The sequence below is a fragment of the Haplochromis burtoni genome, unplaced genomic scaffold (genome assembly GCF_018398535.1).
Source record: "Haplochromis burtoni strain Fernald_Lab_line unplaced genomic scaffold, NCSU_Asbu1 Contig_3, whole genome shotgun sequence".
Taxonomy (NCBI): Eukaryota; Metazoa; Chordata; class Actinopteri; order Cichliformes; family Cichlidae; genus Haplochromis; species Haplochromis burtoni.
The window spans coordinates 6,358,656-6,375,019 of NW_024582364.1; the positions used below are offsets into that span (position 1 = coordinate 6,358,656).

The following is a 16,364-nucleotide window of genomic DNA, read 5'->3' on the forward strand; positions in this document are numbered from 1 at the left end:
TTTTATCCACCCACGGCTTCTGGTTGGGAAACGTTGTGATAGTCTTTGTCTCCACGGTATCATCCGCTAGTTTCCCGATGAATCCCACAACCGCTTTGATGTGGTGGCAGATTATGTGGTTCTGTTTGCTTCATCAGGTGGTGTCCTCCAGCTCGCACTGGAACAGTTTGCAGTACCGGTGTTACTAACCCAAGTAGAGGACTTCTAAGGGTTACGAGTGGGTGGAGAGGGGAGTGGGAGGTCAATTGACAGATTGGTGCTGCGGCTGCAGTGATGCGGATGCTGTACTGGTCCGTTGTGGTGAAGAGAGAGCCGAGCGTAAAAGTGAAGCATTCAATTTACCTGTCAATCTACATCCCTAACCACACCTATGGTCACAAGCTTCAGGCAGTGACCAAAAGAACAGGATTGAGGATACAGAAATAGGTAAAAGAGCTTTCTTCGAAGGGTGGCTGGCCTCTCTCTTAGAGATAGGGTGAGAAGTTCAGCCATTTGGAAAAGGCTCAGAGTGCTGCCGCATCAAAAGGAGCCAGTTGAGGTGTTTCAGGCATCTGACAAGGATGCCTCTTGGGGTTGGTGTTTTGGGAATGTCCCACCGGGAAGACCCAGGAGTCGCTGTAGAGATTATATCTCTCGACCACCCTGGGACTGCTTGGTTTTCCCTCGGACAAGCTGGAGGAGGTGGTCAGGGATAGGGAGTTTGGGGCTTCTCTGCTTAGGCTCCTGCCCCCGTATAAACAGAAGAAAGTGCATGGAGGGATAGATATTTACACTGAATGTGGTCCTAAATAAGACAGAGATTCAATCGGAATGCTCAAATTAGAATTCATGACACTTTTACCTCATTGTCTGGCCTGTACATCTTGCCAAAAGAGTTATATGGCGAGGTGCTGATATTTTAATCTCCTGAGACTCTCTGCCCTCATATGGACTCATAACATTTTGATTCGTTTTATCCATATACGTAATTTGTATCATTTGTGTTTTCTTAAGCAATGGTGACTTTATTGTGCTGTTCTTTAAAATAAAGCCTTGTCCTCATATGAAAATATACTTTTTTTAAAAAAGAAATATCTTCTGCTTTTCTGTTACTATATCATTAGTTATAAAGTATTTTATAGTTTATTTTATACTTTATAGTTTATTTGTAGCTTTTTTAGTTAATACAGTATAAGTCCACACAACTATTTGTCATGATATTACCATATACCAATTATATCTTATGCACATAATTTTTGTCTTTTGTCTATGATTATATATTGTTATTCATTTAGTTAGTCGACGTATTGGCCTATCTTATATCATCATAAGAAATGGATAAGAATGAATGTCATGTTTTATAGCAGGCGCAGAGCTAGAGCTGAGGAAGTTCTGGTAAATATTGCAATGTTTTTGGACAGATTTAATAATTTGTGGTTACCAAAAAGTTCTGAAGCGAAATTCCATTTCAGTTTGCACATAAAATAAATTTTCTATTTATGTACTTAAAGGTTAAACCATTGTGAATCAATTTCACTTGCTTTGGTGCAAACCCAAGTGTCTGGAAAGGCATCAACAAGACAACCCAAAAACTAGGGATGGTTTTTCAGGTAATGATCAAAGATTATTGCTCTGCTTTTTTTCTTGTTTTTGTTTTGGGTGGGTGTCCTTGTCACTACTAGTAGCACGAGATAATGCCTGCATCCCATTCAAATTGTACAGGTCCAGCAAACCTTCTTGCAAGCCATTGAAAAAAGCACTAATTGTGATTTACTGAAGGACAGCTGGACAAGGCTTAGAAGTGCATCGACCCAGCACCAGGGCTGGTATTGGTGACTTCGTATAACAGGAGGAGCACTGCCCTTTCTCAAGTGGGCTACTCATGTGCACATTTCTGATGGGCTGTGATCAGAGGTCCGACTGAAGGAGTCAGTTTCTCACCATCTTTTCAGAAACACAAGAGCTAGTGCCTTCAGGTCATTTTGAAGGGTTATTTCAGGAGACCTCCTTAACCTCTTTGCACAAACTAGCAGATACACTTTTTTAAATAGCCCATCTCCTGGTGCCTCCTCAACACTTTTAAGACTCCGCTGAGAGACAAAGTAAACTTTCAGGACAACACCAACATGACAGCATATATGGATGTGATATCCTGGAGAAGTAAGACTATTGACGACTTATGTATTTTGAATGAGCTCCAGGTACTGTGTGTGCTACCAGTAGTGACAGATACTAGCAAAAACAAAAAACTGGAGAAAAATCAGTCAGAAAGGAAGATGAGGAGAAAGCAATGATCTGTGGACAGCACCTGCAAAACCATTTTAGGGGCTTATTCAGTGCACTCCAGTGTGCTCCAGTGCACTTCAGGTAAAGTGCACATTTTCTTACATGTACTTGGGATCTATGTTACTGTTTATGACTTATTGGATTGCTATGATTATCATAATTTTATTTTAGTTAGAGCCTTGTGGATCAGATGTGGTAAAGCAGTCAGCCACCTTGATTCTTGGGACTTCCTTACACTGCCCTCTCCTCAAGCAATCACTTTTTTATGAATTGTTTACCCACTAATTAAATAATTCATTTCTATTAATCAGTGGGAGACAGATCAGGTCTGCCTAAGTAAGCTAATTTATTAACACAAATACACTGGAATCCACTCACTGATATATTACATATAAAAACAAGGGCCATCTGTTACAGGCTGGTGACCATGGTGTACTCCTCATCATTGAAGACTGAGCATAGAGATAACTGTCCAAAACATATGCTCTGTCAATCCACACATGTTTGGTACACTCTGTGGAGTACACTGTGCCAGAAACTGTGCTGTGTCAACCAGCAAACTCACATACAAATCACACAGCTGACAAACAAATCTAGGGTAAGCTAGCAGCACCTATAGTAAATATCCCCAAGTGGACTCAAACATGTCCACAATCTATATCACCCACTCGAACACATGCACAGTCATCCTTTCGCAGTCACAAACACCTCAATGCTGCAACATGTTATCTAATCCCTATTAAGCACAGAAAATATACTCTGCAAGTTTATGTTGTGAGTCTGTGTCAACATCTGTGGGTGCTGCCTGTCAGTTGGGGGCTCACTCTTTTTAGACAGAGGCTTTTTGTGAGATTAAAGGCTAATGTGATCTCTGACACACTACAGGAGCCCTCAGAGCACCCAGCCAACTGCTGTGTAGCCCTTTAAAAAAAGAAAAAGAAAAAGAAGGAAGGGGGGGGGAAAGGCTTGAGCTCCCGTTACATTCATCTGACTCACTATCCATCAATTATCCAAAAAGACAGATGGTTATGACGGTGAGCAAATTGAAGAGACAATGAAGTCATCAAAGGAAACTAAATGTGGCAGAGGATGGTGGTGGAACATCAAGCTTTTAACACAGGAGAGATAAACAATGCATACTCACGGAGCTATAAAATTAAATACTGGCAAATAAAAAGTAACTAAAATATTTGGTATTAGAGTTACAGGAATTCTAACTGCTGCCTTTATGTGCAGGAGGGAAATGTATTTCATTGAGACCTTGAGCAGCAGCATTAAAGATATCCTTCATAGCCCAACCCTCCTAGCAACAGTGCTGTCTCCTCCCCCTGCTGAGTAGGAATGATGTGAACTGAAAATGGATAAAAGAACATTTCACACTTCAACTTACATATAAAGTGCTTTCCTCTCAGGGAGAAAGGTCATAGAGGTGTTGATTGGTGGTGAATGTGACAAAGTAAGTAAGAATCTTTAATGAAACCAGCAGCAAATGTTAAAAGAAAAAAAGAATGAACCCCATGACACACCTCAGTATCTGAAAAATACACTCTTTTAGCCACTGAGGTTTAAATGTACAGACATGCTGCACAAGTCTGCATGGGCAGCAGGTGTTTATTGCACATCTGATGAGACAGTGAAAACATAATGAAAAGTTAAGGAGAGTAAAGATTTTCTTGCACAAGAGTGAGCAACACTCGAGCTCCGATGTTCTTCTTCCTTCCTGTTCAGTTAGGCAAACAAACCATTTGGAAATGTATGGTTATGTTTGGCCTGAGTAATTACATACACACGCTCCCTCTCTGTTTTTCTTTCTATTTTACATTTTCACTCTGGGTTCTGTCTCCCATAAATTGACATACACACAACACAACTGAAACTAAGAAATGAGTGTGATGGTCACACTTTTATAATAACCATAATAAAGGCGACAGAAACTGCGCCTCTTTTTTTTGTCAAAATGTGTGAATAATTCACACGATTGCAGATCAACTCACTTCTAAACATCAAATGCCTCATTCAAACACGCTGAAGCATGCACAGTGCTGCTTCACACACTTGTTGAAAAGAATAAAAGTGGATATACTCACAATCCCCGGAGCCGGAGCCAAATCTTCTCTATCTGTTCTGGCTGGAGGTACTTCAGGGCCGTGCTTTCAAACTCCTCAATCTCTTTGGTGGGAGACTCCATGTCTGACGGAGTTACAGATTTGCCAGCAACAGATCAAAAAAAAGTTTAATCCCTGTCAAATGTGATCAGTGAGGAAGGTGCAACGCAACGAAGAGAAGTGCTGCGATGTGTTGGAACCCGGGATGTGACCGAGGTTTCCTCTCTTACAGTAGTTCCCACAGCTGCGACAAACTGGCTGCCATCCCTCCTGTTTCTCTCTTTTCCCTCTAGTTATGTGATAGAGAGTGTGTGACTGAAACTAAATAACACTCAAGCAGCTGTGGTAGTCATGAAGCAGTCCAACTGTACCTCTTTCCTCTCTCCCTCTCTTTCTCTGTTACTCATTCACTTCTCTGTCGTGTCAGCGCAGGGGTCCTGGAACCGTGCCATGCTCTCCCAGCAACAACGGGATGCAGACGGCAGGGCAGCGCAATCCGGGATTAACGCTCACTGCCGAGCCCTCCGCACATGAGGGAGGGAGGGGAAAAGAGCACCAGTCAAAGAGAGGGAGGAGTCTGGCTGATAATGAGAAACCATGTTCTGTTTCATCTACTGGAAAACTGGAGGGAGTGAGGAAGAAAAAATGAGTGGGGACAGACATGAGGAAAAGGAAAAAAGCCTTTAGGAGAAGACGAAAGCGCAAGTGCGGTGAATTCCTGTGTAGAATTTGCTGGTTTAAAAAAAAGAAAAATACTTGCAAGAGGACATTTTCTTTTGAAATGTCAAAACAGTGACACAGCATTATCTTTTTTTAAGCATCTAATTTACAAATGCAGTCGCTCAACATTTAACTCATTCACTAAAAATGTGGCAGCTTTATGACAGCTGAAATGTAGATAATGCATGTTCAGTGCAACATATTAGATGCCATGCCAAGAGGGATTAAATAGCATGCAGAGAGTGTGCTGACACTGATTTGACAGAGATTACTTTGATCCATCGAGCACATTCAGGACCGCCCCACATTCAGCCCCCTAAAAATGGAGCAATTTAAAACATGGAATATTATTCCCTTTGTTTATTTTCCTTGCTTTCTCTAACAAAACACTCTACAGTATCTAAACACCGCAGTGCTCACTGCCAAGCCCTTGTGGGCAGAAATGTCAGCTAAGCCAGCAATAAGTATAATACTGTCACAACTTTATAAGACTCATACCCATCATTCTACACAGACTTGCATATAGTGTGGTATCCTCGTATAAAATAAAAAGCTTTGCCTGTAATTATCTACAAAGTAGTAAGTCCTCAGTGCTGGATAGTCTATTTTAAACCTGCATCGTGCATGGTGCATTGTGTGCTGGAAATATATTCTACACAAGCATACTAAACTTTTTGTGCTTGCTTAACAACTAGTGAAGCATATTAGTTATTTTCTTAGGTTTCGTTTATTTATCCTTTTCCAAGTCCAACTGGAAGATTGCTAGGATGACTCACCCCCCTTACCTGCTCCCCTGAGCCCCTTACCATACTCTAAGGTCTTTCAATTACTTGATGCAGGATGTAGGGATAATGCCGGGGCGCCACCTCAAAGGGGCTCTTTCTTTCATCTGGTGAGATGCGTCCTCCATGAGGACAGAAAAGAGGTTTGCCTGAGTGCCACAAACCTGCTGATGTCCTCTTTAAAGATGCGTTTATGCATCTGTTTTGTCTTTCCTTTCAGATTCTTTCCTTTTCTGGCTGCCTTTCTTCACACCATTCTTTGTAACAATTTTTCTACTTGTCTGTGAGGGTATGCTGCCCCCAGGAGATATCAAGCCACATCCAGAGATGGCAGGTTAACCTGAGCAGAAACTACAATGACAACTTCACTAGTGACTGCTTCTGGTTCACAGATTTGCACCCCAGGGATCGTATGCACCGTGTAGTCTGTATGTGCGGTGTCATACTGCACCGGGAACACAAAGATTCCATCAGAAACGATGATTTCAAGGAGCTGGTCAATTTAAACTGTGCAGCAGTCACTGCACCCAAGAATCAAGTGTGTTGCCAAGAAGGCAAATAAATCTGTGATTCTTGGTGAGAAGCTTGTGAAAATCAGAAAATGTGTGGACCCTTGCTAAGGGTCAAATTTCCATTTAAAACACACTCAGTAGAACAATTTTGACAATTGTGGACAATTTGGGTAAGAATTACAGCTATCATTACTATTATTATAGCATTCCATGATAGCTGTACATGGAAACTGCTGGAAATATTGTACTGATAGCAATCAAACCATGGTTAAGGTGTCTGAACATTCAACCCCCTACACCTTTTCAATAATGCAATAAAATCTCAGAATCAACATCCACTTTATGCAGTGAAGGGCAAGATGTGCAGCCTTTTCTCACACAGTCATTTGGCAAATTAGTCTCCTGTAACTACTCTCAGTTTTATATGTAAAAAAGTCCAACAATATGAATACGATTGAGGAAACAGGTCGAAAGTGCTTTCCAGCCTTTCAGGGTACCTTGAAATGTGGCTGTTCAGAGCTGCTATAACACTTTCTCCTTCAGACACAGTTAGATGCCATATCGTACAAACTAATTCATGTCAAGGGTGCCCACAATTTGATGGATAGGCTACCTACAACATTTGTTTAAGGTTAGACATACGGCAGACCCAAACCTGATCTTAGAACATAAACGACAGACTGTTTCAAGCACTAGCAATAAATGTAGGCATGGGAAGTAAACAAGAAAGCATTGAATCATCTTTAATTATCTCCGAGAGATGTTTATAACAATTCACCCCCCTTTGGCATAAACTATCTTTGGATCGCTCAGTCACATTTAATTACCTGACAACTCGTTGTAGCTTTGGTTAATTATTGACAAATTGTTTTACCGTTACTAGAGGTTTAAGGAGAAAATATTTATAGCAACTCACACTGACTAGAAAAACGCTCAGTGATTTATGAAATGCTATGATAAAGAATGCAGCCTGGTTAAGTAGCCTCCAGCCTTTGCACCAAAAGAATCTCAGACAACACTTTAATTACATTGCCACCTGATGAATGAAACACCTTCCAGCAAAAAAGCACTGTAGTAATGTGCCGTGTTTGTGCCACTGAATTGCAGGAGAACGCGATACAACAACGATGAGTATGTGATGAAGTATTAGGAATTCTTTTGCTTGCTGCTGAGTCATCCTCTGTGCCACTGTTGCCAGCGAATTTGACTATAAAATTGAGAGTATTTAACAGGGTGAGCAAAGATGCACAAACACACATAACAAGCAAAATGTGTCGAGTGTAACAGGGTAAAACAAATATGATGAACCAACAAAAGCAAAAAAGCGATGATGGTCCTTCACATAATGAAACTAAATATTGAAAGTCCCTGATAATTACAATTACAAAAGCTGTTCGCCAAAAAAAGGAATTCCAATTAATCCTGTTTTACAAAAATGAATTATTTGCAAGGATCTGCTGAATATTACACTCTGCTACAGCTTCCTTGTCACAGTGCTTGAGTCTTCTTAAAGCTCACACATCGAAATCAAGACATTAACAGCTCTGGCCATTTGGCGGTACATGAAAAATTCAAATCTCATTTAAATTTCTGGGAGAGTCGATAAGGATATCTATGCATCAAAATAGCAGGCGCCTTTGCAGTAATGACCACGTTTTAGTAGAGATCATGAATCACAAAATATGATTACGCATCACTGCTTCATTTCTGGTTTTGTATTGGAAGTACTGTAGATACAGAGATGGGTGGGAGAAATTGAGGGCACCCAGCTGTAAAGCTATATTTATTTGCAAAATGATGGAGGTTGAGAATTACTTCAGACAAGAAATTCGCTATTTCTCCATCCCCACGACTGATTCAGATAAGTCAGAGGTGATGGAACATCTGAAGAGAAACCCAGGGTTAAGGATTAATGTGGTTAAGCTCGCATAATGTAAAAGCAGTTTACACAAGGACAAGCCTTCACTTCCGTATGTATGGTTGAAAAAGTCCAGCTGATTACGGCAGCTTAATCTGGGGGCTTTTGTGCCCCTCTAAAGGATCTAACTGGGGCAAAAAACTTTTCTGCTGTCGTGTCATTCTATTCACTCTTTGGGCCTTTTTTGTACAGCTATTCATGGTCCCAGAGGATGACTCTTGAATCTCTCTCTCTTGATACTCTGCATAACAATAGCCTTCAGTGGTAAATTGCATAATAGTAATTAACATTTTTTGTTACACATACATATTATTTAAGGTGTTTACAAGAGGATTTGAAAGTGTCTGGGAAAATCCATTTTAAAAATTTCACATCAGAAATTCTGTTACGGTGACTTGCTAAATTCTCAGCTTGTCCTCAGTAGCCCTTATTTATTTGCCATCCACACTGAACAGACAGAGAACAGCAGGTTGTGTAAGCTCATTAGTTGTAGATAACTATGGTAACAGGAGGGGTTAACAGGGCATTAATCTGTTTGAGAGACAACTACAAACTAAATACAGACTGTTTAACCTCTCAGAGAGCTAAATGTAGCTTACAAGTGCAGATCCCTCCAGACTTGTACTAAAAATACTATTGACTATTTTTAGGTAATTTCAGTCATTTTCAAAAACACAAAAAGTATTTCTTAAACTCATTCAATTTAAACATGTTTTGCTTATTGCTACTCCACTACTTAACAGTGGGATGTTCAGGCTCTAGGGAGGCCAGTCCATTCATAGATCAACATTAAGTGATCTAACAAACCAAGATATTCTAAAAAAATGGTGAAGTGCAAAGACTGGACTGAAAATAAATTAAACAGCAGAAAAATGTCCAAAAGAAACCTTGGAAGAATCTTGGATTCTGGCTCCTTTGAAGCAAAATATAGAGAAATGTGGGACTTTTGCACAACACTATAATTTTATGAATGTCAGTCTTTAAAAATTATTATCTCTTATTTATTATGTACCATGAAATGTCTCTGAAACAATTCTATTAATGGGTTTTTTTCTAGTTGTCATGTAAAGCATTTTGGTATTTATCTAAAAATTAAAATAGCTTCCATAAACCTCAAGCAGTGAAAGAAACTTATGGTGGATAACATTATTGTCAGACAGGGGTAAAATGATGGTTACTATATAATAAAATCCAAATTAATGCTTTAAAAATAATTTAAATTAAAGTTTTAAAGTTTTTATGAGGGCAGGCAATCTTGTCGATATTTGTGGTTCTTTCCCCCCCATCACACCTCTGTTGTTATGCCTCTAATATTCCCTTAAAAAGTCTATGATAGATGGTGATTTACTGCACAGGGATAAAGCTAAGGAAATGTTGCACTTACTGTAAATAACAGCTTAAAGTGACAAATGCTGCAGGAAATTTATGCTACATGGACAAAATACTTCACTGGCCCCCTTAGTGCCTTCCAGTCTGTAAAGGCTCTGATCCTATTAATACATTAATCCAGCAAGAATATTGATGTAAAGCAGTGGCAGAGCCTAAAGAGAGGAGTACTCATGTAATGGGTGATGCACAGTGTATTTAAAAGCTGTTATGCGAGCAGAGAGAAGACACTATTACTGAGTGAGGTCAAAGGGAATGAGGTAAGGGAATGGGCAGAATCATAGAAATTGTCTCTGTGGAATTTTTAGTCTACTTTCAAATGTCATTTTATTTAATTACTACAGTGGATGGCAATGCAGACACACATTTTTACCCTTATTGTGCAAAAGCAAATAATTTAAAAAACTTGGTTAACTTTATTTTGGGGATTTATACACCTATTTCGTCCTAAAGTAAAATGCAGTATCTTTCTATCCCATTAACATTTGAATTTTCTAAAAATAATACATTATGACTACTCCTGCAAGTCACCCTAATGCATCTACTGATCTATATGTAAGAAGAAAGAAAACGGCTGTAGACAGTAAAGACTCAGACTTTGGACGACACTGCGTTCTGCATATTTTAAAGTTTGACTTTTCTCCCTGCTACACATAAAACTATACTCCATATCAAGCTGTATAATATCAAGAAATATGTGCTACGCAGCAGTGACTTTTCCCAGCAGAGCCTCATTAACCCGCTAGTAAGGCTAGTGATGGAGCTTGTTGCTGCGGGGAAGATGTCAGCGGGGGGCTGCGAATCTGCGGCTGCAGCCAGTGGAAGGGTCAGCCTCAGAAACTGTTGGATGGCACGATGAAGACAGTCACCTTAATCAACTGTGCAATGTTCACAGCAGCGAGCAGCATCCAATTAAGCAGTTGCCAAATCCAACTGAGGACCTCAAAAGAGTGTCTGTCCAGATTTTGGCTGCATGTGTACATTTATTGAATGTTTGTCGGTGCTGATTCTGTTTTTCTCATCATTTGGTAAGCATCTAGCCACCCTTGTAATCGTTTTCACTACCCTCTATTTATCTTTTTTTTCTGCTGTTTTTGAAAGTGCCTTCATTTGGTGAAACATAGACTTGACATGAATTTTTAGTGCATTCCTATCAGTCACTACCTATCCATAAGGACTGTCAAAAAAGGGGGTTCAGAAAAAAAAAGCACAGTTATAAATCTAGCACTAAATCTCAAAGGACCATTAGTGTAATAAGATTGGAATATAATGGAAATTAGTTTCTAATAAAAAGGCAATTCTAGCTAATGAATAACAACCTCTTCCCAAAATCTTTCACTCTTCCTCCTATGGGACGATAACAAACTAATCCTAATGGCTTTTTTGTATCATACCTCTTCAAAGATTTGGCTTTCAAAGCAGTAATTTTGAAAAGAAAAAAAAGTCAATTAAAGAAACAATTGATTCAGATAGAGAGTAAGTGCTGATCAAAATGATGGTTCAGAAACTCCTGCACACTAATATCGTGTTTGTGTTGCATATATCAAGTTCCAGCAATTAGGAAAATGAATGCAATGGCAATCTATCATCTTCTGACATGGCAAATTCTGCAGGATCAACAAAAAAAAAAAAAAAAAAAAAAGACAAAACAATTTGATTCTGCATAAAAATCACAGGTTTCCCCCTCTGCATGAATGCAAACTACTATCTATTCAATTGGTAGCCAGTGCTTTAAAAGAATATGGTTTCCATAATGAACAGAAGAAACAGCGTGGCACCAGCCGAGCAGATGAGTCACCGTGTGTTTATATACTAATGGCTCCATATTGTGTTTTAGTCCTCCCAGTTTGTGTGCGTGTGTGTGTGTGTTTGTGTGTAAACTGCAATCCTAAACCAGTTGCAACAGCAGCCACGTAAGCACCAGGCGACCTTTCAGATTGAAAAAGAAAATCAGGTAATCAAGTAACTGCGGGATTGACTAGAAAACAATTTAATTATATTCAACTAAGTCCAGTTTATGACAGTCAATATGTTTTAAGGCTCTCCAATCCTTCCTGCTAAACATCATGTGATCTTGCTCTATTCTCCAATAAATCTAATTATCATCACCCGGAGGATATCGGCCAGAACCGGCCTCGGAGGTGACACTGTAGTTACATCATTCCATGGATTACTGCTAGTTCCAGTGTCATTTAATCACCCTGTGCCATAATCTGGCTAGTTGTCATTAAGATGTACATCCCTGTGACTCCCTGCAGTTTTGGCCTGTATTAACCACAGCTGACATGGCCGAAGACGTCCCCTGACTTTCAGTAGGATCAGGACAAAGGTAATAATTGAACAGTATAAATCATTGTAAGCATAACATTGCCCTTTTCCACAGCTAACATTCACCACCTGCTATCACTATTTCACCAGCCAACACATTTTAGTAAAAAAAACAAAAAAAAGACTGGAGTAATTCCTAGCATATTTTATTTGTTTGAAACTGTTAGCGCTATTGAAAAGAATCATTCCCTTGCCAGTTCTTGAAAAACATAGGCAAACTGTTCATCTTCAGCCAAGGATGAACAGCCTCATGCTTGGCAATTGTTCCCGCACTCTGACTGAGGCTAAAGCTATGGCTAAATGACAAATGAACTGTTTCCTCTATGGAAGGTAGGAGTGCTTTCAGCTGCCCCAGTGTTTTCTTTTTTAATCTGAGCTATAGGTTTTAACTAAAGGACTAGCCTATGTCCAGTCAAGTGGAAAATCACTTTCTCCTTGTCACCACTCTACTCTAGAAAAGGGATCTGTGTTCCAGGGGAGACTGGCAGAGAACAACGACACTGTAATTTGAGATAACATAGAGAAGAGCTGGAGAGGAAGCATTTGTTACTGCAGACTGGAAACGAAGGAAAACCCGAAAACAACACTTGGATGGGATTTGAGAAGTCACAAACTGAGCACCCGATAAATTGTAAAATTGTGATCTCTGTGAGGACTTGCTAGACCAAAATATTGGGAAAACTAGTGAAAATCATCTGGCCATAACTCCCTGTCTATTTTCTGTACTATTAAAATCTTGTTATCAAGTACTAAAGTGCACTTTTAGTATCCTCTGACAAATGCTTACTTGTTGCCAACTGAGACTTATTGCAGTCTCCAGGGCCATCAAGGTTAATTGGAATCAGGTGTTAAAAGACAAGCAATATTCTAAAAGTGACAACAAATTATGTTAATGGTAGTTTGAAGTCCTTGTTATCAAGGTGGAATCAATCACGCCCAAGTCCCTCGAGGTCAGCAGCCTTATATAGCAATTAACAGAGTAAATGTGAGTGTGCATGCGTATGTGTGTGCATCAGCTAAATGTCAGACAGGAGATTATCTTCTTCATTAACAAAAAAAAAAAAAAAAAACCTGAAGAGGTTCAACTTTAAATATCGCCTGCTCAAGTTCATTCTGATCCAAAAACAGAAAACAAATACAAAATACAGAGCAATGCCTGATGGTGCATGCTGCCACATTGTAAGATAATAAGATGAACATGGCTGCTGATGTCCCACTGTAGCACCACGCAGGATGCATTTCATGATAATTAACATATAATGAGCATTACTTGTTCTGGCATCATTACTGGGATATTTCTGACAGCAGCAAACCTGATGGCAGTTTTCTCTGTGGCATCTGGTTCATCTGCTGGAGGAAGATCATCGGCCAGAATCTCTTCAGGACTCCGTGGGTCATTCAGGGGGGGCTTCTGCTCTTTGCCTTTGATCCCCATCCCTGCAGTGATGGCATTCCACAAAGCACTCTGGGACTTTGAGCCTAAATAAAACAAAAGCCTGCTGGTGTCACAGTCATTTCATACAGTGAATAAACCGTTAATTTGTTTCAAGGTGTTGTTTCACAAAAGATATTGAAGCATTGGCTGCAGGAGTAGGTTTCACTGAAAGGGAGTGACAGATTTCAGCGCCTCTGTAATACTGCCCTCATGTGGATGATTGTCATTAGTGCCAGTGCGCTCACTTAAGAGGAGAGGAGGCAACTTTTTTGCTCAGTTATAGGTTTTTCAGCTAATTAACCACTCCTACATCCATACATTTGCATGAGGAAATCCATTACTGCAAATATATTCTAACATATTATTACATATCTTCAGTTTAAGTCTCTATTATTTACAAAACACTTTTGAACCCTTTTTTAACTTTCTGGTCAGGCCAAACTGTCTCTAAATTATCTCTGCAGAAAAGACTTCCTATAAAAATCTATTGTCATAACAATAACAAAGAAATATGAAGTATGGTTGCAAATATTTCAAAACAGACTTTCAGCACTTTCTTATATTCATTTTATTGAGTTGGTCAGAACTCTTTTTAAATATCTCAAAAACTTGGATGGATGGAAATGTGATGAGTTGAATAACAATGAAGTATAACAATGGTGATACTTACGTGCAAAACTGGCCTGAGGTCTTGCTGAGCTGTCTTCTTCATTTGCCACTAGAAGGAAAAACAATTAAATAAATAATTCAACAAATGTTAAAATAGTGCATCAAGAATGATAACTTGAAACCTCTTTAGCCAAATGCTTTGATTAAGATGTTTAGTACATACAGTATCTGTAGTACATTATTTTTTACATTGTATATGTGGTGAATAGGTGTTTGACTTAATGCTTTCATGTATTTGCTGATGCTATCTCTGTACTTTTGCTCAGCTGGAATTTTAACAGTCCCTTAAACATATTTGCACAGTATGGTAGTGAAGAACACACTCATTAGCTACATCCTTAGCTATACATGTTCCACTGCCAGTTAAGGCAGATATCTGATCAGCAAACCACATGGCAGCAACTTTTAATCATGTAGGCAAGTTCAAGATGACCTGCTGGAGATCAAAGTGAGTATCAAAAGTGAGAAGAAAGCGAATTTAAGTGACTTTGAATGTGACATGGTTGCTGGTGATCAGATACTGCTGATCTACTGGGATCTTCCCACACCTCCATCTGCAGGGTTTATAGTGCTTTGTCTGAAAAGAGAAAACATCCAGGGTGTAGCAGTACTCTGGGTGGAAATGCCTTGCTTATGATAGAGGTCAAAGGACAATGACAAGACTGCTCCAAGCTGGTAAGAAGGCAATAATAACTCAAATAACCACTTGTAACAACCAAGGTATGCAGAAAAGCTCTTAGAACACATAATACGCCAAATCTTGAAGCAAATGAACTACAGAACCAGAAGCTCACACAGAGTGCCACTCTTGTCAGCCAAGTACAGAAAACTGAGTTTCACATGAGCTCGGTAAAACTTGGGAAGATTGACAAAACATCCCCTGGTTTAATAACACTCTATATCAACAGTTACACACTATATAGAATAACTTTATAGAATTATATTTGTATATATTATATACAAATATAATATATACAAATATAAACATATATACAATATACAAATACAAATATAAAATATTATATTTTATATTTGGCAGCTATCAGCAAATAGTTATCAGCTATTCTGAAACAAAAAAAGACACTTTTTATCCATAACAAAAACTCCATAACAGCAAATGAACTGTAACACAGAAAATACAAATGCTATTTATGGTCTCATCACAACAATGATAAGAAAAATAAACTGGGCCAATATGGCATGTTTGTTAATACAGGGATGTTAATGTGACACACACGTCTCCGAGTGTCCAGCATTCAGACGGTTACCTGAGGACTCGTGAGTCTGAGAAAAGTCGTGAGAAAATCTGCTCACACAGATATGTAGAGCCAAATACTGTAAATAATGTCCCTGCAATGTTCTGAAGACAGTTAACCTTGTCAGGTAGTGATGTCCAGGAGGTGAAAATACAAGCTCCATGAACACGCACAGCTGTGGATTCCAGCTGCGTTCGTAGTTCTGCAAACTTCAAGTCGAGGTTTTCACTTCAATCAGCTGCATTTCGATGTCCTCTGTGTCCAGCCAGTTAATGCAAGACAAATCCAGCTGCTCATTAAAGCTTTCTGGTTTGATCAGAAAAGAAAACATTGGTCCATACACCTGAAAATCCAGAAAACACATTGTGAATTCTGTCTCGAGTCTTCGGATGTATCCATGTATTTCCGTGGTGCAGATGCTGCGCTGCGAGCTCCTGAAGCTTTTGAAGTGTCGGAAATTGGAAATTTCAACATTGCTTGAAAAAACTGCCAGCTAGCAACGTCCCTCTCACCGGTAAGTTATTTTTAGCCAACTACAAGTTGAATCTGATAGTTGGGGTTGTTAGCTAAGATACCGTCATTAAGAAGCGGCACAACTAATGTGTCAACTAATGTGTCTATGCGAGCTAATTTGTGATGTGCACCGCTTATTTTTTAATGCACCTTCTCAGATTAATTCACTGCGTGTCGTGCCCGGGCTGGACTGGGATAAAAAAAAAAAAAAAAAAAAAAAAAAAAAAAAGAGACCGGCCTACCAGGTATTATAGGAAAAGCCATAAAGCCTTTGAATGAAAACAAACGCTGTTGTGACAGTGATGTACACTGTCTTGTTGGTATATGTATGATTTCTATTTTACATGACATAAAAACTTTGGTTGTAAGATTCAGATAATTATTTATTAAAAACGAGACATTTTAAATGAGAATAAGAAAGAAAAGTATTTCTTTGTGCCCCCCTCTCCCTGTTAATGCCCTACCTGGCCCCCTG

The 16,364-nt window shown here is 39.2% G+C and overlaps 1 protein-coding gene across 7 annotated transcripts in view; it reads right to left on the reverse strand.

The window, feature by feature from the left end:
* pde1cb (phosphodiesterase 1C, calmodulin-dependent b) overlaps positions 1-16,364 on the reverse strand; it is a 118,655-nt gene that overhangs the window by 75,179 nt on the left and 27,112 nt on the right. For 4 of the 7 annotated variants that reach the window (XM_042220294.1, XM_042220291.1, XM_042220292.1 and 1 more), the window contains exons 2-3: positions 14,122-14,169; positions 13,330-13,495 (exon numbers count right to left, since the gene is read on the reverse strand). In XM_042220294.1, the coding sequence (XP_042076228.1) occupies positions 13,330-13,495; positions 14,122-14,169 (214 nt within the window). Of the gene's footprint in view, positions 1-4,352; positions 11,317-13,329; positions 13,496-14,121; positions 14,170-16,364 lie in introns of those variants that run through there. The other 3 variants (XM_042220301.1, XM_014331915.2, XM_014331919.2) reach the window with 2 other exon arrangements.